The 25966-nt window shown below is 45.6% G+C and overlaps 1 protein-coding gene across 9 annotated transcripts in view; it reads right to left on the bottom strand.

Moving 5' to 3' along the window:
- The window catches only part of LOC122369262, a 125834-nt gene that overhangs the window by 48746 nt on the left and 51122 nt on the right, over positions 1–25966 (bottom strand). For 8 of the 9 annotated variants that reach the window (XM_043343859.1, XM_043343862.1, XM_043343860.1 and 5 more), the window contains exon 5: positions 25314–25547. In XM_043343859.1, coding sequence (XP_043199794.1) covers positions 25314–25547 — 234 coding nt within the window. Of the gene's footprint in view, positions 1–13882; positions 13985–25313; positions 25548–25966 lie in introns of those variants that run through there. The other variant, XM_043343868.1, reaches the window with a different exon arrangement.

Genomic DNA, 25966 nt, shown 5'->3' with positions numbered 1-25966 from the left:
CTAAAAATTTCATGACCCTGACCCAAATGACCTTTGACCTGTGACCTCTTTTCCGAGACCATGTTTGGCCGGAATCGCGATTCCGCGTATGTCGGCTCGCATTAGCCGCGCGTTTGCAAGCTTTTCGTGGTTTCAAACGTTCAAACATGTGATTTGATGTTGCTCCCATGCATTAGGGTGGGTGTCAGGGTCACCTGAAGGTCAGGTCAGGTCATTGACCTTTGGTGACCTCGGGTGACCTCGATTCACTTTTTCGAGTTTTACATGTTTCTAGGCTAGTTTTTGGAGCTGAATTCGAATTTAGCAACCATTTGAACATTTACGAAGTAGTTTTGGTGCCTTCGTAACATGTTACGAATCTGTCAGAGGCGGTTGACACGTACTACGAATACCTATCACAACCCCTACTGGTTGACCTGACCTGACCTGACCCGACCTGGACTAAATGCATAAAGACATCATCTGTGATCAAAACTAACATGATATTCGTGATCAGCACCCCGAAAAACCCCTTAGCAGCCACACTTTACGACTTTCTAATAGGTCCCGATTTTCCCGACTTTGGGTCATTGACCTGACCTGGAAGGTCAACCAATGACCTAGGACCTTAAAATTGGGTATCATCGGCTTCCTCTCGTCACGGGCAACACGCTCGTTTTTTCCGCGAAGCTCTAGCTCGATCAGGGGCCAAACGGCAAGGGGGGGGGGTCCAACCGACCCCCGCGACACTAGCGCCACCGTACGTGTAAGGGCACGAACTAATGACACAATGCTTTGTCTATGGGAAAAACGCGAAAGTATATCAACTTCTTTCTCGTAAATAACACGACGGAACGGAACGAGACTACGTCTACAATGAAGAAGCGTCAAAGCTTAATCACCTGAAAATACGAGGAGTGAATGAAAAGTTTTGAGCCTAACACATTTACAGGTGACGCAGGTTAATGAAAATTTGGTCACACATTTTGCCACTATTTTTAGGTGTGTACTTCAAGTTTTGAAGTCCTAGTCCTTTTCGTTTCGTTTTTAGAGCCCGTTAAAGTGAAGAAGATTACGCGTTCGGTGAAAAGGGAGAAAATCGAGAACCGAGCTTTTATTAAGTATTGCGACATCAAAGCACGGACGTATAAATAAACTGGACCCGCAACCACCTCCATTCAGGTGAAGCCGACAAGACGCCATTTTACGTTGCCAAAAAACCGTGCTCTGGAAGGTCATCGAGCCAATACAATTAGAATTGCGTCCAAACGGATGATCGGATCGAGATGCTGGTGGTACCGTTCGACGGGTAATTCCTTGAGGCAGGTGATGATGGATGTCACATGTCACCCGGTGTCACATGGCGCGTGCCACGTGCCGACAAACTTACAAAGGGCAAAAACCTTTAAGCGACGCCTCAAATCAAACGAAGGGCGGCACAGGTGCCAAACTCACAGGTCACATGTCCCAGTGTTCGACCACTAACATATGGTATACTCGGCATCAGGGGGTGCGGAATGCACGCGCTAGTGGCGAAAAACATGTTTTGAGGAGGCATCCTCCGATTCCGGAAAACCTTGACCTATCACCTAGGCACACCAAATTTGGCACACTGACACTACTGGACACGCGCTTTAAGGTGCTGTACAAATCGGCGTGCTGGGGTACACGGTGCACGTGCTGTGCACGTGCAAACCTTTTGATGTTGCACTCTGTGTCACATATACGGGTAGGGCGGGTAGCGCTGGCAAGCTCAAAGTGCCAGATTTACACAGGCCACCCAGAATGCATTCTAGCATAGTTATTGAGTATATCCGTCTCCTGGTGGCCCCCAAAGGTGCGCTCTGCACGTGCAAAAAATTATCCGCGCCGGGCGGTGGGGATGCTTGGACATCCTATGTGGATTTAAATAAATATCTCGAAAACGGCGTTGTGTAGCGCCGCCGTTTTTGGCACACCTTTTCATACATCTTTTTCACACATGCTGCGTAACTTTCAGACTTAAGTCACTCAAGGTTAGGTCATCAGGTTACGTCCAAGTGACCTTACCTTAGGAAAATTTATAGTGCCCATCATAGCTATACAGACTGAACAATCGGTTTAAAACGTGCACCGATTGATAAGAGAAACAGTATATACGTAGAGTACCTCTACCTCGGAATTTCAATCAGTGGCGGCGGAACACCTTCAATTAACCCGCGCCCTGGTGGGGTCTGTTTATAACGCGACCTGGTGGGGGGGAGGGCTATTTTTTGCCCCCCCCCCCCGTATCTCCGAAACTACTGGACGGATCCGCAAAATTCAAACGGCGTTCGAAAGGCCTGTCAAGTTTATCGAAGGAAACCAAATTTCATTGACCTCGGGGTCACCGATGACGTCATAGGTCAGGTCTAAGATGAAATGTTTCACCGCTCACGGGTCTTCTAGGGAATGCGCTATAACACCGAGGAAAACGCCTTTTGTCGAGAATCAGCGATAGGGCGTCAGTTGCCTAGTAGATATGTTGCTATTAGAGGTCCTGACAATACCAGGTCAGGTCACAGGTCAGGTCACCAAGGGTCACAGGTCAGGTCACAACTGTCACATGAGCCCAGCTTTACTAAGGTTGTGTGATGCATGTTTTATGGCCAATTTTTCATTTCCAGCTCAATGGTGCTGGTTATAAGACTATCAGGTACGGCTTAGGTCACTTTCTGGTGAAGTGCAGGTCAAGGTCAGGTCAAGGTCAGGCCAAAAAAGGTCAAATTTTAAAGTTGATAGTTTTGCATAAAATGGGTATTGATTCGATGCAGCTCGTCTCGGGGAGTCTAATGGTGGTCTTTGTTTTGCGCTACGGGGTCTAGAATTGCTAAAAATTGAGTTTTAAAATTTGACGTCATCAATTTTGAACAGACTTTTCGCTATAACTTCGCCAAAAAAAAAGAGATATCAATCTCAAATTTGGTATGTGGATGGAAGGCGGTAAGGACTAGCACATATATTCCGGTTTTTGCGAAGTTCAAAAAACTTGTTGGATTTTTCGATAATTTTATCCAAAAAAAATATTTTTTTGATTTCTTGGGTCAAAATCCAAAAATTTCAGAAATCCGAGATAGCAGTTTTGTAGCCCTGTCCATTCTACAGCTTTTATGTCTTATCATTTTTTCTGTATTTGCAAAGCTCTAGGCCTGACAGCTCTTCCCGCGAAACCCTTTTTTGGGTCGAAAACGGCAGAACTTGACGTCACTCTGACGTCATTTCCGGCCAACCTATCATAGTTTTTGGAAACAATTTTGGTCACAATGTGTAAAATTGATGTCCGGGAGGGTACTGAAAGTTTGGTGACGATCGGCGCAGCGGTTCTGGAGATATATCGAAAAGTCTGGAGGGGGGCAAAAAATAGCCCCCCGCCAGGTCGCGGGTTAAAGGGGGGGGGGCACTGCCGACTTTTGGTCCCATTCTTTCCATGCAACGCCCATGGATGGAAAGGGCTATGTTAAAATGCCAAAATCAAAGGGGCACGGTGCCCCCGTGCCCCCCTCGTTCCGTCGCCTATGATTTCAATATCACTTGCTTGCTCAATGCTCATTGCTCAGGGCGTATTGTAAGAGCACTGCGGCACAGCATAGATGCAGGCGCTTTGCTACTGCCATCTATGGGTGAAAGATGAAGATAATGGTTATTGCGGTACAGTATGACTGCAGGCGCAAACAACGTAGATAACAAAGATGCCTATGCTGCGCTGGCCGGCGATTGAGGCGTAAATTTGCGTTGCTGGGTAGCATAAAGTTTAGGAGCCCGAATTTGACAAAATAAATGATTTGCCGTGCTGGTGGTCTGAGGTCGCAAAGCAACAGAACCCTAGGATAGTGATATTGAAATTTCGAGGTAGAGGTAGGTACTCTACGTATATACTGGTGATCTTATCAATTGCTGCACGTTTTAAGCCGATTGTATAGTCTGTGTAGCTATGACGGGCATTATAATTTTTCCTAAGGTAAGGCCACTTGGACGTAACCTGGTGACCTAGCCTTGAGCGACGTAAGTCTGAAAGTTATGCAGCATTTGAGAAAAAGATGTATGAAAAGGTGTGCCAAAAACGGCGGCGCTACACAACGCCGTTTTCGAGACGTTTACATAAATCCACATAGGGTGTCCAAGCATCCCCACCGCCCGGCGCGGATAATTTTTTGCACGTGCAGAACGCACCTTTGGGGGCCACCAGGAGATGGATATGCTCAATAACTATGCTAGAATGCATTCTGGGTGGCCTGTGTAAATTTGGCACTTTGAGCTTGCCAGCGCTACCCGCCCTACTCGCATATATGACACAGAGTGCAACATCAAAAGGTTTGCACGTGCACAGCACGTGCACCGTGTACCCCAGCACGCCTATTTGTACGGCACCTTAAAGCGCGTGTCCAGTAGTGTCAGTGTGCCAAATTTGGTGTGCCTAGGTCAAGGTTTTCCGGAATCGGAGGATGCCTCCTCAAAACATGTTTTTCGCCACTAGCGCGTGCATTCCGCACCCCCTGATGCCGAGCATACCATATGTTAGTGGTCGAACACTGGGACATGTGACCTGTGAGTTTGGCACCTGTGCCGCCCTTCGTTTGATTTGAGGCGTCGCTTAAAGGTTTTTGCCCTTTGTAAGTTTGTCGGCACGTGGCACGCGCCATGTGACACCGGGTGACATGTGACATCCATCATCACCTGCCTCAAGGAATTACCCGTCGAACGGTACCACCAGCATCTCGATCCGATCATCCGTTTGGACGCAATTCTAATTGTATTGGCTCGATGACCTTCCAGAGCACGGTTTTTTGGCAACGTAAAATGGCGCCTTGTCGGCTTCACTATCTTCCATAGGAGGTCCATTGGGATTGCCAGTCCAGTTTATTTATACGTCCGTGCGTCAAAGCCATGCCTTCATCTGCAATTTAAAAGGACCTGAAATTAAACTTATTGGTTGTTGCCCATCATATGGCACTGTTAACCCGCGCACCGACGGGGGGGGGCGGATATCCGCCCCCCCCCCCCCCTGAGGTTTTTCGCGAATAGCGGGAAAACCCGCGAAATTTGGTATGACTATAACCTCATCAATTTTACACATAGTGTGCAAGTTTGAACCTCCTACCTTTTAAGGTCAGGTCACCAGGTCACTTTGAATCACCCAACCTCAAGTCACTTTTTTGCAACTTTGTCACCGTGCCAGAGCTACAGTAGATGTCGGAGGCCTTTGAAAGTCGCAGGATATTATTAGGTCATTAGTAGCTACAATTTGTGTATCTCGGAATTTTGATATCGGTGACCTAAGGTCAGGTCAATTTCGCGACCTCCCTATTATAAGTCAATGGGGGAAAAATCAACTCCCTGTTTTTACCACTAAAACGGGTCGGAATGGCCCCATATACCATACATGACTTCATATACGATCAACCTTCACTACCTTGAGGTCTGTTTTGCTGTTGGGCAGCTGTGAGGTCATGTGACGTCATCAAAGGTCACCAAAGGTTTTTGGCCAATAACTCCGCACAGGAACAAGATACAGACGCGTGGATGGTCTCATTGTGTTCAGCTCGTCAAGACGCATCGAATGATGTTCATGATGACCTCGAGGTCACGTGACCTGAGGTCAACCTTTGACCTTGACCTTTCGAGGTCAACATATATATCATTCGATGCGGATTGACGAGAGGATCACGATGATGCCCTTAGTTTGTTCCTATCTTGACTAATTCGAAAGTTATTCGAGAAAAACTCTCCATATCTAGCGCCGCCATTTTGACTTTTTTGACCCCTGTGACGTCATCTTTGACCTGACCTGAAAATGACCTTAGTAAAAATTGTAGATCTTGGCCGTGCGTATCCGATGCCGTTTACCGCTTGTCGCTAGCTTGCTTCGTTCTGGAGATCTCAGGGGGGGCGGTCATCCGCCCCCCCCCCCCGTCGGTGCGAAGTTGGCGCAGACCCCCGTCGGTGCGCGGGTTAAGGTTTGATTGCTAATTTCAAGCAGGGCAGGAACAGCGTCTAAAATGAACAAATATCAAAAACGCCGTAGAAGGTGACAAAATCCGAAAACATTGACCCTGCTCTAAGGGTATCTGAAGGTTGGGACTTTTCAATTAAGACAAATCACTATTCTTTAGAATTGTGATTTTCTATTGAAAATCCCAACCTGAGCTACCTCTCTAGGGGGGTGTTTAGCGTTTCTGCCGCGATTTGGGTCATTCTGACTCCCGCAAAAAGGGATAGTTAGATTTTCTTGCCATTTTCACCGTTTGGTCCCGTATGGGGGAGCTACCTGCTAGCAAAGTTACAAGAAATATTTGACACGTTTTAGGGTAATCGGCACGTGCATTTTCCCATAGGGTTAACATGGGGTATGGATGCTGGATCCAAGACTGTGAGCTCATCAGATAGCGGTAAGAATGGACATCTCCCAGGAGCAAGCTGGCGACATTCTTACCAATGGGCATGACATGAGAAAGGTCTCTGCTCATTGAGCCTCTCGGCTTTTTGCTGCAGAGCACGACGAGAGATGTGTAATGACATTTGGCGCTAGTTGAAGCAGATTCTGAGAATTCAAAGTCACTTTTCGCTACCGATGATAAACTGTGGGTTTTTCACTTCAATCCAGCATGGGAAGAACAGTGGAGTCAGTGAAAGAACGTCTCTACTCTAATATGAAAAATTAAATGTCAGAGTCACAACAAGGAGGAAAGTGTTCCGTAATTGGGAAAATAAATGAGATGCCTTGTAAGTGCACTTCTTTTCAAAGGGTCTTACTGTGATTGGGCATTACTAGGATGAACCACTGATACACCTTTGTTAGAAAATCAGGAGGATCAGAAGGGCAATGCTGACAAAATTGGTCGTGTTTCACCAGGACAAAAAATCAGGGTATTTTTCACTGGTTACAATGTTAACAATCAATTACTGAGCCTTCCAATGTATCCCAAATTTAATCTTTTAACCAGCGTTGGCATCCTTGGGGTGTCTATTTCTTTCTAAACCTTAAGAAAAAAACTGACTGGAGGACGCTTCACAAAAGATAATGACGTCATTGACAGCGCGAGCACTTACCCAAAATAGCATGATTCAAGGCGCTAAAGTGACGAAAAAAGTGCTAGGACTTCACAATTTGGTGTCCACCCATATCAATAGTGGCAAAATATGTGACCAAAGTTTCATTAACCCTCGCCGGCACAGGGGGGAGGTTGATGCAGCCCCCCCCCCTAAGGTTTTTCGCGAATAACTCGCGTAAAAAGCGGCCGATCGCGACGAAACTTTCAGTACCCTCGCATTGATCAATTTTACACCTACCCTGAAAATTTCATGACCCTGACCCAAATGACCTTTGACCTGTGACCTCTTTTCCGAGACCATGTTTGGCCGGAATCGCAATTCGGCGTATGTCGGCTCGCATTAGCCGCGCGTTTGCAAGCTTTTCGTGGTTTCAAACGTTCAAACACGTGATTTGATGTTGCTCCTATACATTAGGGTGGGTGTCAAGGTCACCTGAAGGTCAGGTCAGGTCATTGACCTTTGGTGACCTCGGGTGACCTCGGTTCACTTTTTCGAGTTTTACATGTTTCTAGGCTAGTTTTTGGAGCTGAATTCGAATTTAGCAACCATTTGAACATTTACGAAGTAGTTTTGGTGCCTTCGTAACATGTTACGAAGCTGTCAGAGGCGGTTGACACGTATTACGAATACCCGTCAGTCACAACCCCTACCGGTTGACCTGACCTGACCTGACCCGACCTGGTCTAAATGCTTCAAGACATCATCTCTGATCAAAACTAACACGATATTCGTGATCAGCACCCCGGAAAACCACATATCAGCCACGCTTTACGACTTTCTAACAGGTCCCGATTTTCCCGGTTTTCGGGTCATTGACCTGACCTGGAAGGTCACTTGATGACCTAGGACCTTAAAATTGGGTATCATCGGCTTCCTCTCGTGACGGGCAACACGCTCGTTTTTTCCGCGAAGCTCTAGCTCGATCAGGGGCCAAACGCGAGGGGGGGTCGTACCAACCCCCCTTGTGCCGTCGAAGGACGTAAAATGGCCTGTGCCGGCGAGGGTTAACCCGCGCCCCGCTGGGCTATTCAGCCATACGCGCCCTGCTGGGGGGGGGGGGGGGGGCAGATTCTGCCCCCCTGTCTAACTTCCGAACCGATGGTCGTAGAAAGACGGGGAAAACGGCAATCGAAAGCTCTCAACAAGGCGGATCTTAAGAGCCCAATTTTTTTTGCTTAAGTAGGTCAGAGGTCAGGTCAAGGTCAGGTCAAGGGTACAACATGCAAGTTTCGACAGCATCGGCCTTGCACCGTAGTTGCCGAAGAATGGACTGAGAATGATTGCCCAAAACGTGTTCTTAGACTACCAAGACAATATTCATTGCACACAATGTCATTCAAAGGTCAAGGTCAAGGTCAGGTCAGGTCAGGTCAGGTCACCAAAAACAAAATATAGAAAAGGGCATGTGCGACGCATGTTTTATGGGTCATTTTACTCATGGAATTCAATAGGCACACTCAATAAGTGATATGGACCACCTCTGGATGAATTTCAGGTCGAGGTCAGGTCAAGGTCAGGTCAAGTGAGGTCAAATTTTGAAGTTGGTTGTTAAGGCCTAAAAAGGTGTCTATCCGATGCAGTTTTTCACGGCGAATCGAATGGTGCTATTTTTGTTTCCGTACGAGGTCTAGAACTTCCAAAAAAATCATTTTTCAAAACTTTTGTGTGTCGTGACGTCATAAAATTTTGAATAACTCCCACATTTTTGAACCGATTCTTCTAAAAATTGGTATGTAGGTGCACATAGACCACTTCTTTGACATATATTCCGGTTTTTTCGATAAACTCAAAATTTTGGATTTTATAAATATTTTCCCAAAAAAGTCAGTTTTTTGGAAAAATTTTGGCCAAAATCCAAAATTTTCAAAAAACCAAGATAGCCATTTGATAGACAAAGTAGAATCACGTATAACCTTTTTTGTTACGTCTTGATTCCTTTAAAAAAGATGTTAGCGGCGTTTGAAATTTTGCCGTTTTCGAGGCGAAAATGGCGAACATGACGTCACTAAAACGTCAATTTCTCAAAAAATTTCCGACGGATTTCGCTCAAATTTTCAGGGAACGTGTCAAATTGATGTATGATAAGGTACTGAAAGTTTGACGTCGCTGGCGTAACGCGTTTAGAAGTTATTGGCGAAAAACGGGAGGGGGGCAGATTCTGCCCCCCCCCCCCAGCGGGGCGCGGGTTAATCTGCGTCACCTGTAACTATATGTTGGGCTCAAAACTTTTCATTCACCCTACGTAGCACAACGTCATAGGGTGAGGGTCACGGCACGCGCCAGCCGCCACGTGCCAAATAAGTGGTGACAAATTTGTTCGATCAACAATAACTTTACAACGACTGGGTTGATTGAGCTGAAACTTGGCATGTCGGTGGACATGCAAATGATAATGCATTTCCACGTGTCACGGTTTGGGTGCTGCTGGACGTGCGCACGCGCAAGGGACGCTTCCAGATCTCGAGAACGGCTGGGCCGATTGCGGTCAAATTTGGTACGTCGTTAGGGACCGTTTGACAGGGTGCCGAGCACAAGTCAGTTTGGGTCCAGCTTGCACGTGCGCACGTGCAGGGGTCGCTTCCACATCTCGAGAGTGGCTGGGCAGATTGTGCTCAAATTTGGTACATCGTTAGGGAACGTTTGGCAGGGAGCCGTGCACAAGTCAGTATAGGTCCAGCTTGCACGTGCGCACGCGCAGGGGTCGTTTCCACATTTCGAGAACGGCTGGGGAGATTGCGCTCAAGTTTGGTACACCGGTAGCGACCGTTTAGGAGGGTGCCGTGCTCAAGTCCATTTAGGTCCAGTTTGCACGTGCACACGAGCTCGAAGCACACTTTCACATCTCGAAAGCGGCTTTGTCATTGCGCTCAGAACCATCATTTCTTGATTCGTTAAAGGAGCATTCGGCTTCACTTGCACGTAGTTTTGCGGGTCTAATGCGCGTTTCTCTTCATGATTGCGAATTCGATTAATACAGCTTGTTAGTTGGTTTAACAATATGTATTGTGTATTTAAGATGAAGCTCAGCAGTAACATTCCCCTGAGGCCATGACACCATTAAAGCATCATCAAAGCATACTAGAGATGCCACAAATTTGCAATTTCATTACCCGCCCCGCCCCGCAGCTACCCCTTGCCCAACCACAACTACCCGCAAGCTGATTTTGGCTGAGCCGAACCCACCAAAAACCCGCAATTTCAAAAACCTGCTTTTGCAAGAAAAAAATACAGCTGGGTCAATGCTAGAGCTATATAAACCTTACTTGCTTCATTGCTGTGCAGAAAAAGACAGCCAATCAAATAGTAAGGACTTGAAATTGCTATGCTAAGTCCTCAGGAAGTGCACACTGTAGTGGAAAATGAATAATGCATCAATACATTTGAAATTCCTTTCTGAAAAGAGTTCAGTAAAATCTTTCTCTCACCTTACCCTTCAGCATTGGCTGAGGATCAAAATTTCACTCTGGCTCCCTCTCAATGTTAGGCTTCTGGAATGATATTGCTATCAAAATGAATGTTGATATAAAAAGATATGCGATTTCCAGTTAAAAATAAATAGTGACACGGTGAATAATGAGCATCCGGTCGATCTACACATAAAACAAATCATGCAAAATCCGAGCAAAAACCAACTAACCACCAATGAACTACGCATTTCTGAAAACATGCGTCAGAAGCGTCACCAACAGCTGATTGCAAGGAATGTTACAGCGACTAAATTATTGCAGCCGTAGTTAGTGCGAACTTGTTGCGAAAACACCGTTGTACAATGCATATTCATGTGCCATTCTGATAAAATTATTTTACACAACAGCTAAAGTTTTACAATTCAGAGATTAATCACCGGTTAAGAAATAAAGAGACAGCAAATACTAAATTAAATGTAATAATTTTATAGATGGTCTTGGTAATGCTCTCCGCCTGGTCCTCTCTCGGCATACAAATAATAAGGACGTAAAAAGACAAAAGAAATAAATGCGACCAGCTACGTGGTTTTGTAACATGTATAACTGCTGTTTTGAGGCATTCAAAAACCAAGACAGAAAAATTGATTGTAAAATTATTATTGCGTCATCAATGACAGCTTTCCTTCGCCTCAGAGACCAAAATTGACGCAGTCAAATACCAATCCTTGTCATAATGTCGGAAGTGCGCCAGTATTGTATTGCGCTGTGTTTGGGCCGCATGCCAGTCAATATTTTGATTTTTTTGTAACAGTAAGGGTAATTGGTGTGCTATTTTCGTTATATAGGGTGGGACAGAACATAGAGTAGGATAGGTAATCAATAAATTTGCACCAAATTTTGTTTAGCTGATAGGTCTTTTTTATGCCGACCAGACGCAAATAAAGTAACATGTGGTATTTGCTCTGATTTTCAACATCTCATTTAAGTCTGGGTTCTTCCATAATGTATATCTAGTGCACACTGCACATGGACTTCAGTTCAGCTTCCTATAAGTTTGCTTTCATGTTCTTTTATGTTTTATGGAATGCTTTCATCAGCATTTATTTATGCTTTGTAGTTTGTTGCTTGTACCCTGGTTTGGTCATTGCTAGACTGTGGATGCTATTGCTGGTTGTTTTCAGTTTTGCATTTAAAATGTGCTGCCATGATATATTTTTACATTTGGTTCTGTTTTAAAAGTTGTTTCGATCAATATTGTATTGTTAACCTGAGCAAATGCACTTGGCATTGTGTTTTGCATCTAAAAAAAAAAATTAAAGGTTCTTAAGTCTGACCGCCAAATACCCGCCACACGACAAGTTTTGCTTCTCGAACCCGCCAAAAACCCTGCGGGTTTTGAAAACCCGCAGAAAGCGGGTTCGCGGGCTCAAAAGTGGCATCTCTATGAAGATATGAAAATAATGTTCATGGTACTAGAGACTGTGGGATGAGTGGCGATATACTCACACCGATCTGAGTGCACATAATGATGCATCATTTCATTCACCCACGAGCCTCTTTAACCCGCGCCCCGTAGGGGTATCGGCGGACCCTACCACCCTTGGGGGGAGCCTTTCGGTCTCCCCGAAGATCTCGGAAATTTACCGGCCGATTTTCTAAATTCAAAGGGCGTTCGATAGCCCCACCGGGGAACTACCTTGTGACCAAATTTCATTGACCTAGGTCAGACCGATGACGTCACAGATCAGGTCAAAGGTCGGATTTTCACCGTTCACAAGCATTTCAAGAAATGTGTTGTAAAATCGAGTAAATTGGTAAGTTATTGAAAACAATCGATGGTACATTGTTCGTCAAACACATGCTTTGCTATCTGGGGTCACTGATACCAGGTCAGGTCACAGAGGCCAGGTCACTGGGGGGTCACAATATGAAAGTGTCGTGTAATGCATGTTTTTTGGTCCATTTTACATGACAAATGCGATTATGTGAGTCAGGCAGCCTTTGGGGCCAGCTTAGGTTACGTTTTGGTGAAGGTCAGATCAAGGTCAGGTCAAATTAGGTCAAATTTCAAAGTTGATATTTTTCCATAAAATGGGTATCGATTCGATGCAGCTCGTCACGGGGAATCTAATGGTGGTCTTTCTTTGCCTTACGTGGTCTAGAATTGCCAAAAATCTAGTTTGAAAATTTGACACCTTCTTTGAACATTTTTTTCGTTATAACTTGGCCAAAAACGAGATATCGATCTGAAATTTGGTATGTAGATAGAAGACGGTGGGTCACATATATTTCAGTTTTTAGAAACTCAACTTTTTTGGATTTTTTGGCTAATATATCCAAAATAATGACGTTGAACTCAGGGAGACAGTGATTTCACGAACCAGTGACATTGCTCTTGGGTAACTCATGACATTCACCTCAGGGTACTGGTGATGTCAGTGATGGGTTGTGAAAGTGTCAGTGCTGAATTATTTTGACTGTGATTGTGATAAGGCTGTTCATGATCCTGATATTGAAAGTTGACGTGTGTTCATGTGTGTAGGTTTGTGTGTTGATACTGTGTTGCGCACATTGTGATAAGCAAGAGACAGGAGCATCTATTTCATTCAGTACTAGTTATCTTTAAAATGGACAAGTTGAAGGTAGCTGAACTGAAATCAGAGTTGCGTCAAAGGGGTCTTGATCACCATGGTACAAAGCAACAGCTTCGGGCCACGCTTCAGGAAGCTTTGGAGGCTGATGGTACAGACCCAGATAGTTTTGTTCCTGCTCATGTTGATGATGTTCGAACCGAGGACAGTGTCTCACAGGCTAAGTCATCTAAATCAGGTGTTTCATTGTCTGAGTCTGTAGTAACGAAACAGTTAGATGAGGAAACTAAGAAGGCTAGTCTCGAAGCTAAGCTCAAGCGCCTGAAGGAAAGACAAGAGCTAGACAGACAGGTAGCTGAGCTGCAGAGGAGGCAGGAGATGCTAGAGTTAGAGGAAGCCATTGAGGTGTCAAAGGCTAGGGAGGAGGTTTTGTCAAAGTATAGCAAGGTCGGTGCGAGTCCAAGGCTGCCAAGCATCTCTGAGCCCAACCTTCTTCCACCCAGCCTCAAACCTGAGCCATTCCAGGCTGATCATTCCAAACCTGAGTCACACCCAGCTGTTCTACCTGCTGAGTCACGCCCAGTCGTTCAACATGACGTCAGAGACGAGCACAAACACTCCAAGCAGAGTCATGATCCAACTCCAAGGGAGGAGAGGGAGCAGACAGCTGCTCTGATGCGCTTACCAATGGTTGGAATAAAGAGGTTTGGTGGTGACGTTACCGAGCATGCACAATTTATGCGTGCTTTTAACTTGAAAATTGGCAACAAGATCAGTGATGAGGTTGAAAAGCTGTACTACCTCGAACAGCATATGATGCCAGGAAGTAAGGCTCACCTCATTGTGTCCAGCTGTTTGTACTTGACAGATGGGTTCCAGGAAGCAAAGCGTCTGCTCTACAAGAGGTATGGCCAGCCAGCTACTCTTGCATCAGCGTACCTGGACAAGATCTCTGAGCTCAAGCCAATCAGGACTGATGACAGCAACAGCTTAGACCAGAGGCCTCTTGCACCAAACTACCTACCTAGGTAAATTCAGATTTTACCTAGATTCTCTTGCACCAAACTACCTACCAAAAAACGCTACCGTGAAAATTTACCTAGAAATTCTACCGAGCGGCATAAGAACTTACCAATTGTCAAAGTCCGACCGGCTGTTTTCCTCTTGCACCGAAGGCCGGAAAGAAGTACTCGCGGAGGAATTTTTGACGGTTTGACGGTACGCGAGGGCTTCCAAAATAACTAGCAAAACCTTAGGTAAAATGATTCAATTAGTAACAATAGGCACAACACATGATAATCCACGGGTAGGTACTTTTATGTAAATTAGGTTGTTGATTACAAAATGCTTAGACAATGATAAATCAATGTTTTATGAGTGAATAATAATAAAATTGACCAAATGCTCCATGGGTTCACAGAGGTACTTCTCCGTACCAAGGCGATAAGCCTCCGTAGCAGAACAGCCAGGTTGAAGACTCACTCGTTGCCATGGAAACGAAGCTTATTTGTTAAAGTAATTTAATATGAAAATAACTTCTATCGGTATTTACGTTAATGAAAAATGATTTCATAATACCAAAATGTATATTAATAAAAACAATATCCATTTAATTGTTTTCTTTAGTTACTATTTCTTTGCGCCCACAAATAATTCGCCGCCAAACAGCCAATCAAAACAAATCCTAAAAACGCGAGCTGTCAAATTTACCTAGGTAGGTAGGTAGGATGGTGCAAGAGAAGTTACCGCCGTAGGTAGTTTTACTAGGTAGGTATCTTGCCGATTCTACCTAGCTAGGTATTTTGGTGCAAGAGGCCTCTGTTCGCCATTGTACTGACTGAGTGTAAGAACGCACTCAAAGATGACAGTAACCTGATGGAAGATCCAAGGACGATGAGATGTACGTGGGGTGAATGAAAAGTTTTGAGCCTAACACAGTTACAGGTGACGCAGGTTAATGAAAATTTGGTCACACATTTTGCAACTATTTTTAGGTGTGTACACCAAGTTTTGAAGTACTGTCCTTTTCGTTTCGTTTTTAGAGCCCGTTAAAGTGAAGAAGATTACGCGTTCGGTGAAAAGGGAGAAAATCGAGAATTGAACTTTTATAAAGTATTGCGATTTCAAAGCCATGCCTTCATCTGAAATTAGAAAGGACCTGAAATTAAACTTATTGGTTGTGGCCCATCATATGTCACTGTTAAGGTTTGAGCTGCTAATTTCAAGCAGGGCAGGAACAGCGTCCAAAATGAACAAATATCAAAAACGCCGTAGAATGTGACAAAATCCGAAAACATTGACCCTGCTCTAGGGGTGTGGATGCTGGATCCAAGACTGTGAGCTCATCAGATAGCGGTAAGAATGGACATCTCCCAGGAGCAAGCTGGCGACATTCTTACCAATGGGCATGACATGAGAAAGGTCTGCTCATTGGGCCTCTCGGCTTTTTGCTGCAGAGCACGACGAGAGATGTGTAATGACATTTGGAGCTAGTTGAAGCAGATTCTGAGAATTCAAAGTCACTTTTCGCTACCGATGATTAACTGTGGGTGTTTCACTTCAATCCAGCACTGGAAGAACAGTGGAGTCAGTGAAAGAACGTCTCTACTCTAATCTGAAAAATTAAATGTCAGAGTCACAACAAGGAGGAAAGTGTTCCGTAATTCGGAAAATAAATGAGATGTCTTGCAAGTGTACTTCTTTCAAAGGGTCTTACTGTAATTGGGCATTACTAGGATGAACCACTGATACACCTTTGTTAGAAAATCAGGAAGATCAGAAGGGCAATCCTGACAAAATTGGTCGTGTTTCACCAGGTCCAGGACAATGAATCAGGGTATTTTTCACTGGTTGCAATGTAAACAATGAATTACTGAGCCTTCCAAAGTATCCCAAATTTAATCTTTTAAACAGCATTGGCATCCTTAGGGTGTCTATTTCTGTCTAAGGTTAAAGAAAAAACTGACTGGATGACGCTTCACAAAAAATAATGACGTCATTGACACCGCGAGCACTTACCCAAAATAGCATGATTCAAGGCGCTATAAAAGTGAGGAAAAAAGTGCTAGGACTTCACAATTTTGTGTCCATTCATATCAATAGTGGCAAAATGTGTGACCAAAGTTTCATTAATCTGCGTCACCTGTAACTATGTTAGGCTCAAAACTTTTCATTCACCCTACGTATCACATCCAAGCTTCAACCACCACTCGTTCACCATTGGCGTCGACAAGTGGATGATATTGAAGAGAATCGTGGAAGAAGAGCGACCTTCGAGGACCTGGTGCTCCTTGTTACAAAGGAAGCCCGAGTCGCCTCAAACCCAGTGTTCGAACAGATGATGTATGATGGGGACCAGAGGAGGAAATCAGCAGCTGAGCGCAATGTCACGAGACCCCAAGTCAACTTCAAGCAGAAGACGTTTGTGGCTGCAACTCAAGCAGAACCAGAGAGAAGTTTATGTCTCTTCTGTGAGAGGCAAGGGCAGCAAGTTGTGGAGTGCAGGCGTCTCGGTGAAGCAACTCAAGAAGACAAGAAGGCCTTCGTCCAGAGGATGTCACTCTGCTACGGCTGTTTGAAGAGAGGCCACAGAAGCCGAGAATGCAGACGAAGAGCAACATGCGCGGTGTGCAGTCGACGCCATCCAACATCTCTGCACATGGACCTCCCGCAGCGTCAGCAAGACGAGTTCCTGCACCGATCTCAGCGCCAAGCGCCGCAGCAACTGGACGACCTGCATCAAAGAGCCTCACAGTCCTGGCACCAGTATCAACAGGCGTCTGGACAACAGAGGCAGGACACAAACCCAGCAGGTGTGACCTCTTGTCGTGTGTCTGGTAATTGTAAGTCGAACACCTCAGCCCTGCCCTTGGTACCTGTCATCATTCACACAGGTTCGTCACAGGTTCGAACTGTGGCCTCCCTGGACGGTGGATCGACCCACAGTTTCATCTCCCAGTCTCTGTTTGATGACCTGGATCTGGGAAACGTACCCCGGACTCACCTGGCCTTAATTAACCACTGTTGACAGGGAAGTGAGAGTGAAGACTCAGCTGGTTCATCAACTGAAGATGACAGACGTTCAGGGAGACAACGAGATGAACCTGCCGCCACTCTACACATTGAAGACGATCCCGATCAGCCGTGATGAGTTCCCCAAGCAAGCAGACTTGGAGCAGTGGGAGCATCTGCGAGACATCGAGCTACCCATCCCAGATGAGGAAGAAGTCGGCCTTCTTCTGGGAGCGAACTCTCACCTGGCTATGGAACCTCTTGAAGTTCAGCCGAGCCGAGAAGGAAGCCCGTATGCAGTGAGGACTCGGTACGGCTGGATAGTCGTCGGCGCAACACGAGGTGCCGAAACAGCAAAAGTGAACAGGATTGCTGTTATCGAAGAAAAGTCTGACATCGAGGAGAAGATACGCGAGCTGTACAACCAAGAGTATAAAGAGCGCCTTCATTCAACCAGAAAAAGATTGTCAGAGGATGACAGGAGCTTCATGAAGATGGTGGTCCGGCGGTGATGGCCACGATCGGACCAGAAGACAGGTCGAAGGCGATGAAAGCATGGACGAGCAAGTGCACCAGTATGCCAGAAGAACGAGCACTCGGCGTCAAGTGGAAAACAGAAGAAGACGTATTGAAGACCTCTGTGGACGTCGAGAAATTGCGCTTGAAGCCGCTGACAAAGAGAGGTGTGCTGTCTTCCGTCAGCTCGATGTATGACCCGTTGGGCATGGTCGCGCCAACAGCCATCGGTGGGACGAAGATACTGCAAGAGCTGTGCAAGATGAAGGGAGCCTGGGATGAAGCTCTTCCGGAACAGCAGCAGTGGCGATGGAAGGAGTGGATCTCCAATCTGGAAGTGATCAAGCCTCTTCAAATCCGAAGATGTATGAAGCCAAAGGGGTTTGGAAAAGTCACATCATTCCAGCTTCATCACTTCAGCGACACAAGCGAGTGGGCGTATGGATCTGTCACGTTCGCTCGGCTGAGAAACGAAGAAGGCGAGATTCACGGTGTCATTCCTGAAGGGAACAGGGCATCTGGCGCCTCTGAAGAGCGTCACAATCCCGCGGCTAGAACTCGTGGCTGCAGTCACCGCCGTTCGCACAGCGGCACTGGTTGAAGACGCGCTGGGAACAAGTTCGGAGTGAGAGGAGTTTTTCTGGACTGACAGTAGGGGAGAGTGGGGTAATTTGGCCGGTGGTGTAAATTGGCCGCCCCCACCTGTACCATGTCTAATAAAAGTGAGTGAAATAACTCTAGTCTCTATTCATTTGTCATGGGTATAAATAACTGGAGGACAAATGTCAAAACTTTGCCCCTCGTAGTTTTATTCAAAATTAATAAAACGTTAATTTCATTAGAAAATGGTAACTTTTGCTTCTGTTTACAAAGTTGTATAACATGTAGTATTTGGGCTAAAAACGAATTCAGACATTATAGCGCCATTCTTGGGGGGTGTTCAGCGGTTCCAAGAGCAATTTCATCTAATTCCGTATAGCCGTGATGACTTTATAGACAAAAATTTTCAGAATGGCAATATGGGGTAATTTGGCCGGGACTAGCGGGGCAACTTGGCCGGTGCGCTCATGGTCACTATGCTAGGACGGCCGAGTTTTCATGGTCAATTGTACCATAAATGACATGATTCATGACCAACTTTGACTACTTTGATGCCTTACTTCCGATTGGTCAACTGTAAGAGCATGTGACGTCATCAAAGGTTACCAAACGTTTTTTGCTAATAAATCCTTACATAAAAATGGTACAGCCACAAAAATGGTCTCAATCTGTTCAGTTCGCCAAGGCGCATCGAATGATATGCATGATGACCTTGAAATCACGTGACCTTGAGGTCAAGCGACCTGAGGTAACGCGACCTGAGGTCAACCTTTGACCTTGACTTCTCGAGGTCAACACATATATGTTTCGATGCGGACTGACGAGAGAATTACGATGGTACTCGAAGTTTTGGCCTAGCTTGATTACTTCAAAAGTTATTCGTAAAAAACTGTCTTCGCATCTAGAGCCGCTAATTTGGCTATTTTGACCCCTGTGACCCCTGAGTTAACCTCCAAAATGCGGCAAATGCGTCATAGGACACACGTCATTGCTGAATCTGAAGCTGACTCGCAATATAAGAGAAAATCCCGACCGCAAACTAACACCGGCCAAATTGCCCCACACCCCCGGCCAAATAACCCTGCTAGTGGGGCAATTTGGCCGCCTTGCAGACCTTCGTAATACGTCACAATTTCAATATAAGTAATTACTCTTTCATTTCAAGTTCACTGTCCAGTAAAGTAAAATGAATGCGACACCTGCCAGCGTTGAGAAAATGCAGAAATGTGTCGTCAATTTTAAGCTACATCGATTTCTAAAAAAAAGCGGCCAAATTACCCCACTCTCCCCTACAACAGTACTGAGGTACATCCAGAACACAACGGCAAGATACCACACCTTCGTCAGCAATCGGTTCTCCATCATTCATGATGGATCTCGAACGGAAAGTTGGCACCACTGCCCCAGCAAGAGCAACCCGGCTGATGACGTGAGCAGAGGTCTCCAGAGCGGAAGATGGCTGAAAGGACCTGAGTTTTTGACTCGAGAAGAAGACGAGTGGCCAGCAATGCCACCTGCCATGAAGACAAGTGGACACATCAGATCCTGAAGTGAAGCAGACGACATTGAGCGTAGCAGCAGCAGTTAAGGTTGGTCTGGAGTCAAACGATGAAAACGACCCGATGAAGATGCTAGTAGGACACTACAGCAACAAGCACTCCATGCTAAGAGGACTAGCATCAGTGTTCCATTTTTCAGACTTTTTGGTGGCAAATCACACCTAATGGGGAAAACTAGGGTTACCCGCGTGCTCCGCAACGCGAAGAAGGGTTGTTTTTGACCCGTAGATATTGGGTTGGTCTGTGTCGATTTGGTTGGCATCCATTTCGTTCGATTGCTTTTTGACGGCCAAGCATTTTGTAATAAAACAAAAAAGATACATCGCATCGAGGTGCCCGTGTAGTATTATCATGCGTTCTACTTAAGAATGATTCGGAAACTGGCTTGAAGTCTTTTGAGGACCATCGATTAATTTCGGTAAAAATGACTATGTAGTGGTTTGAAACATTTGCATTTTTTAGAATATTGTTGCTCATCATGCAAAAATGAAGACTGAACCGTGGACAGAATTGAATGCTCTTTCCAACGGTGCCATTTTTAATTGCCAGAGATATCAGATCATTGAGCAAAACCCGTGTGATTAATAAAATGGCATAAAATTGACAAACACCATTTTCTCCCGTGATTTGTACCACCTTGATTTGGATCGATCAGCTTTTCACAATTTTTCCATGAGAGGCGGTACATTTCTCTTGCCTATAGGCGTTGGTTCAACTCGCTCCGTCTGACGGTCACCTAAAAATAAATGTAATCCCAAAATCCGTCAAAAACCACAATTTTTCCAATAAAAGTGCCCTCCCCGGTGCACGTGGCGCGTGCTATCCTCTGCAACGCACACCATTCGATAGCCCGTTCGATTCTCTACACGATGCTGTTTTCCCCGTGCCGATCAGACCCCTGGTCGCCAAGATATGGCACCGGGATCGGACCCGTGTCGGGCAAATTTAGCCGTTTTCGCCCGATTTTGCACGCCGATTTATACATGTAAAGTCTATGACGCGAATTTGCACTTTTTGAGCACGCGCCACGCACTCCCTATCAATTCGATCGAGCTGAGACCCCTCAAAGGCACGTCGCGCATCCTTGATCTATAAGTTGTGCAAATTTCACCGCGTTAGTTGCAACGGTCTGGCCTGTAGTCCACGCAAAGCACCACCAAGTCGGGACCTCGGTAACGGACAGACGCACCCTCCTCAAATAGTAATATAGATACGTCCATCCCTAAAATATGAATGACCGACTTAACTTCATCTCTGAAAAAAGTTTCATGTCTTTCCAACAGCCAGTTCACATGTCACTTGACAGTTGATGCACCCACATCCTTTTGTTTCACACCCTGTCAAGATTCTGACATGAAATCCTGGTTTATCAGTTGGCATACAAATTGGCATTACACCATTTTACAAATATACTTCCGTTATTTATTTCCTTTTTTCTCATCCTATGATTTTTTTCTTCATCAGCACACCCAACCAAAATCCAATTTTAGAACACTGACTAGCATGGATTCTTCGAGTTCGACGTCGCCTTTTGAACAGGGATCAGCAACGTTTACCACGACTGGTTGTTTGTTAATTGGGGCTTTAGGGCGCGCCGACTGAAGTAGCTGATTTGCGAGAAGCAGAATCACTCGTCATCAAGTGGCTACAGCAGCGCAATTTCCCTCAAGAGTACGCTGCTCTGACGGAAGGGAGAGACATTTCAAGAAGCAGCAAGCTGAGCAAACTGTGTCCACAGATGAACGAAGGCGTCATCCGCGTGAGAGGTCGACTCCAGAACGCTGACATCTCTACAGAGATGAAACACCTGATCGTGCTCCCCAAGGAAGGACACTTCACGGAGTTGGTGATACAGGAAGTTCATGAAAAAAAAAATCAGGACACTCAGGACGACAACTGGTCCAGGCAGAGCTGCGGAAGCGATTTTGGATTTTGGAAGGAAGTTCTTGCATCCGAAGAATCATTGACCGGTGCATTGTTTGTCGGAGATTCCGCGGCCCAGAGAGCCAGAAGATGGCCATTGGCCAACCTTCCAGCGGAACGTGTCGCGTACGAGCCAGCGTTTACAAATACCGGAATGGACTACTTCGGACCATTCTACGTGAAGCAGAACCGAAGTCACGTGAAACGCTATGGAGTGATTTTCACTTGCCTTTCAATGAGAGCAGTCCACATCGAGGTGGCGCAGGATCTATCAGCAAACACGTTCCTGTGTGCATTTCGCAGATTCAAGGCCAAGAGAGTTCATGTGAAGACACTTCGATCAGACAGAGGTACGAATTTCGTTGGTGGCAGCAAGGAGTTGAAGGAGGAGCTACGAAGACTGTCAGCTAGTGAAGACGCTATTCATCGAGCAATGTTGAAGCATGGCGTCGAGTTCACCTTCAACACGCCGAACGCGAGTCATCATGGAGGCGCGTGGGAGCGCCAGATCCGTTCGATCAGAAAGATACTGGACAGGCTTCTCAACACGCAGCAGCTGCAGGAGGAAACTCTCTCTACTCTTCTTGTCGAGATCGAGTCAATCCTGAACAACAGACCGCTCACTCCTACGTCATCCGATCCATCAGACCCTGAGAACCTCACCCCAAACCATCTTTTGAATCTGGGCGCTGACTGTGTGGCGATGCCTTTTGGACTTGTCGATGACAGTGATAGTACTAGTCGTAAGCGGTGGAAACAAGTAAGGTACTTGTCTGATGTGTTCTGGAGACGATGGAGGGCCGAGTATTTGTCGATGTTACAGGAGAGGCCGAGAATGCTTACCAGAAGTAGAGCGAACTTGGCGAGAGGTGACATTGTGTTGATCGTTGATGAGAATGTACCGCGTGGCCAGTGGCCAATCAGTATAGTTGACGACGTTAAGGTCGGAGCTGATGGACTGGTCCGTTCTGTAGATATAAGGACTCGTGGACTACGGCTGCGGCGTCCGATCACAAAGCTGGTGAAACTGTGCAGTGTGTCGCAGCGAGAATGTAATTGAAACGCTCGTCGCCTCACGATGTTTCAATGGGGAGGGTGTGACGGCGCTGCGATTTAGTTGGCCATTGGCTGTTGTTTAGTGTTAGCAGCTGGGGCATTCCACGATAGATCGTACCAGGCCCGTCACCCTCATCTCTCAGATTTTAATGAAAATCCGTTCTAGGGGTAATCATAGGCCCCAAAGACGCCTGGCAAAATATCAGACTTCTCAGATCAATACTTTTTTAGTTGTATTGCATTACATTTTAACTCCGGTTTGTAACGGTGAGTTTGATGGCCTATAACTCAAGAACGGGTTAAGCTACCAACAAACAGTAAACGACACTAAGCTTGCGATGAATCAAAAAATAATATTACCATTTAAAAATTCCAAAGAAAAATTTTCATTGTTGAGCAAAAAACTTAATCTTTTTTCATTTGCCTCTAATGACCTTTGGGACCAAAATCTTTCAATTTTTTTTTCAAAATAAACATGTCATTGCAAATCGACATGCAAAAAATTAGAAAGGTGTTCTTTCTATAAAATCCTCATTTTCCCGCAAACAAAATGCGTTTCGGAGGGGTTGATACGACCCAAGCACGCCGTTTCGCTTCTAATAGAGCTAGAGCCTCGCGAAAAAACGAGCGTGTGTGCCGCAACAAGTCGCAGCGATTGGTACCCGATTTTAAGGCCTCAATTTAACCGGTAGCGTCTGAGGTCAGGTCAAGTGACTGAAGTTACGGATTCGGTTTTTAGTAAATAACTTCGCAAAAAATTGCCGCAGAGCCGCAATTTTGGCATCATTGTGTTCGCCTAGCTCAGGTGCATCGAATGGTATACTTTTTGCTAGGGTGAGGTCAACATAAGTAGTTTACCTCGTATCAAGGTCAGGTCAGATCCCCTCAGGTCACGAAGCTGGGCAAAGGGTATCATATGGCATATCATTCGATTCGGAAGGTCTTCCCGAGTCCTTTGGTGGCTTTCCCGACTCTCTAGATCCATTTGATCGAAAGTTATTGACGAAAAACTCGTACGACCCTAGTGACGTCATAAATGACGTCACGCAAGGTTACCAATGCAAAAGAAAAGCGTTGGACTTTGCAAGAAGTGCATGAAATCACGATACCATGGACGTGGGATAGTTTTAGATCATTCTCGGCGCCAAAATAGCAGTTTTTATATTTCCCCACTGACTTATAACAGTGATGTCACGTGACCGACCTGACCTGACGTAAACTTAAAAATTCCCAGATATACAAGTTGTGAGACCTCTGGAGGACACCATGTATGCGTCCTGTACTTTCATCTCGGACAGATATGGTCGTTGGCGTCCAAAATAATGTCAGAACCAAACAGCCTTTTTCACCCCCGCGCTTATAGGAAAGAGGGTTGGATGAACCCTCTTTTCACTTTTTTCAGATGACTCAGACTTCAATTGAAATTTCAGTAACCCGTGATGTCACTAGGCAGCTTTACCACGCCATTTGTAAGCTACCCTCCCGAAATCACTATTCGAAACCGTTATCGTGACGTAAAATAAATATATTTATAGAAAGAACACCTTCCTAATTTTTTGCATATTTGTTAACAATGAGCCAAATATTTTTTTTAAAGAAATAAAAATTCAAAAAAAAAATGGTCCCAAAGTCCAAAACATAAAAATGAAAGAAAACTCGATATGTCATATATAAAAAAGCGATTTTTCGAAATTTCAAAAAAAAAACATATTAATCTCTGTTTCATTGCAAGTTCAATGTTATATAACATTTGGCATTTGAATAATCCGTCTTAGAGTTACAGCCCGCCAAACTTAGCGCTGCAAAGCAAGATCAAAAAAATGTTATACACCATAACTCAAAAAATACTTATCTGATAAGCCTGAAATTGTTACAGGTGGATTCAGAGCCCCTGATTACCCCTGAGACCAATTCTCGTCAAATTCCGAGAGATGAGGGTGTCAAATTGGAAAAAAGTGGTACGATCTATCGTGGAATGCCCCAGCTGTTTAGTGTTAGGCAGCTGTATTGCGTTAGTGCGTTGTCTGCGATTTAGTGGGTGCTCACTGCTCGTGATGATCAGCTGATCGATCAGCTGTTTCGAACTACACTTGTTTTCCGAAGAATGTCCGTGCGGCATGGCATAATATCTTGTAACCATGCCACACTGTTATGTTCAAGCCAATCTGAAAGTGCAATGAATACAGCAAGAGAAGAGAGAGGCGTGCGTATTTTGATTTACTGCGGACATGCGGAAACATTATTTTATGCAATAAGGCTCTTGTCTTCGTGAAAAATAGTTTGCGATTTCGATGTTTTTCTACACACTTTCTTGCTAAAAATTGTTAATTGTTAACTCAAAATTCATGCTGGGAGGTTTCGTGGAATAGAAATAGCAAATATCGGTAATCATTTCATTCAAATTTCAACAAGTTTTTTTCTGTAATTAGAAGCTTAATTTGTTAGTGAAATAGGCCTCAGACGTTTCGCTCGCCAGCTGCGCTCGCTCGCTCGGTAAAAAAAAGTAACGTGCTAGCCGCGGTGAAAAACCGTATGTTACTAATGTTGACGGACGTGTCGCCAGGCGACACCATCGTTCATTTCTTAGTGTTCTGGGTACGTACCGTCTTCTGGGCGATGAACGGATCCAGGTTGGAGACGGGCGAGCGGAACTGAGAGCGGGGCATTTGCAGAAGCCGCGTGCCGTCCAGCGCCGTGCGGCTCAGGTCGACCGGCCGCGGCGGCTCGCCCGACGGCGCCGCCCGCTTGGCCGCCGACATGGGCAGCAGCGGCGGCGCTTGCCGGCCGTTCGAAGCAGCGCTGGCGGACCGAGGTGGCGCACCTGACGACAGGATGCCCTGCAGGTGGGGACGTCGTCAGAACACCGGAAGCGGGACTGCGGCGCCGAGATGGTGCCATGAAACTCAGACACATGGCTCAGTTGGGTCAGAAGAATACGATAACGTTTTAAGCAGGTGTCTGTTAACCCACGCCATAGGGCTATCGGCTGACCCCACCACCAGACATGTTCATGGATCCGGGAAAATGGATCCTAGATCTGATCCCATGGATCTAAATCTGGGACCCACTCGAATCATAGATCAACCCCTCAATTTTGTCGAGAGATCCATTCAGATCATAGATCTGACCCATCCATTTTGTCGAGAGATCCACTCAGATTGTCGGGGAATCCACAGTCAGCAAGGCCCGGGCACGTAAACAGATTTGGAGGAATCAGTTCAGCAGGTCTATTCATCAGCCAAGACCACTTCAAACA

Source organism: Amphibalanus amphitrite, unplaced genomic scaffold (genome assembly GCF_019059575.1).
Source record: "Amphibalanus amphitrite isolate SeventyFive unplaced genomic scaffold, NRLGWU_Aamphi_draft 001021F_arrow, whole genome shotgun sequence".
NCBI lineage: Eukaryota > Metazoa > Arthropoda > Thecostraca > Balanomorpha > Balanidae > Amphibalanus > Amphibalanus amphitrite.
The sequence above is the reverse complement of the archived record's forward strand: the minus strand, read 5'-3'. Positions and strand labels throughout refer to the sequence as shown.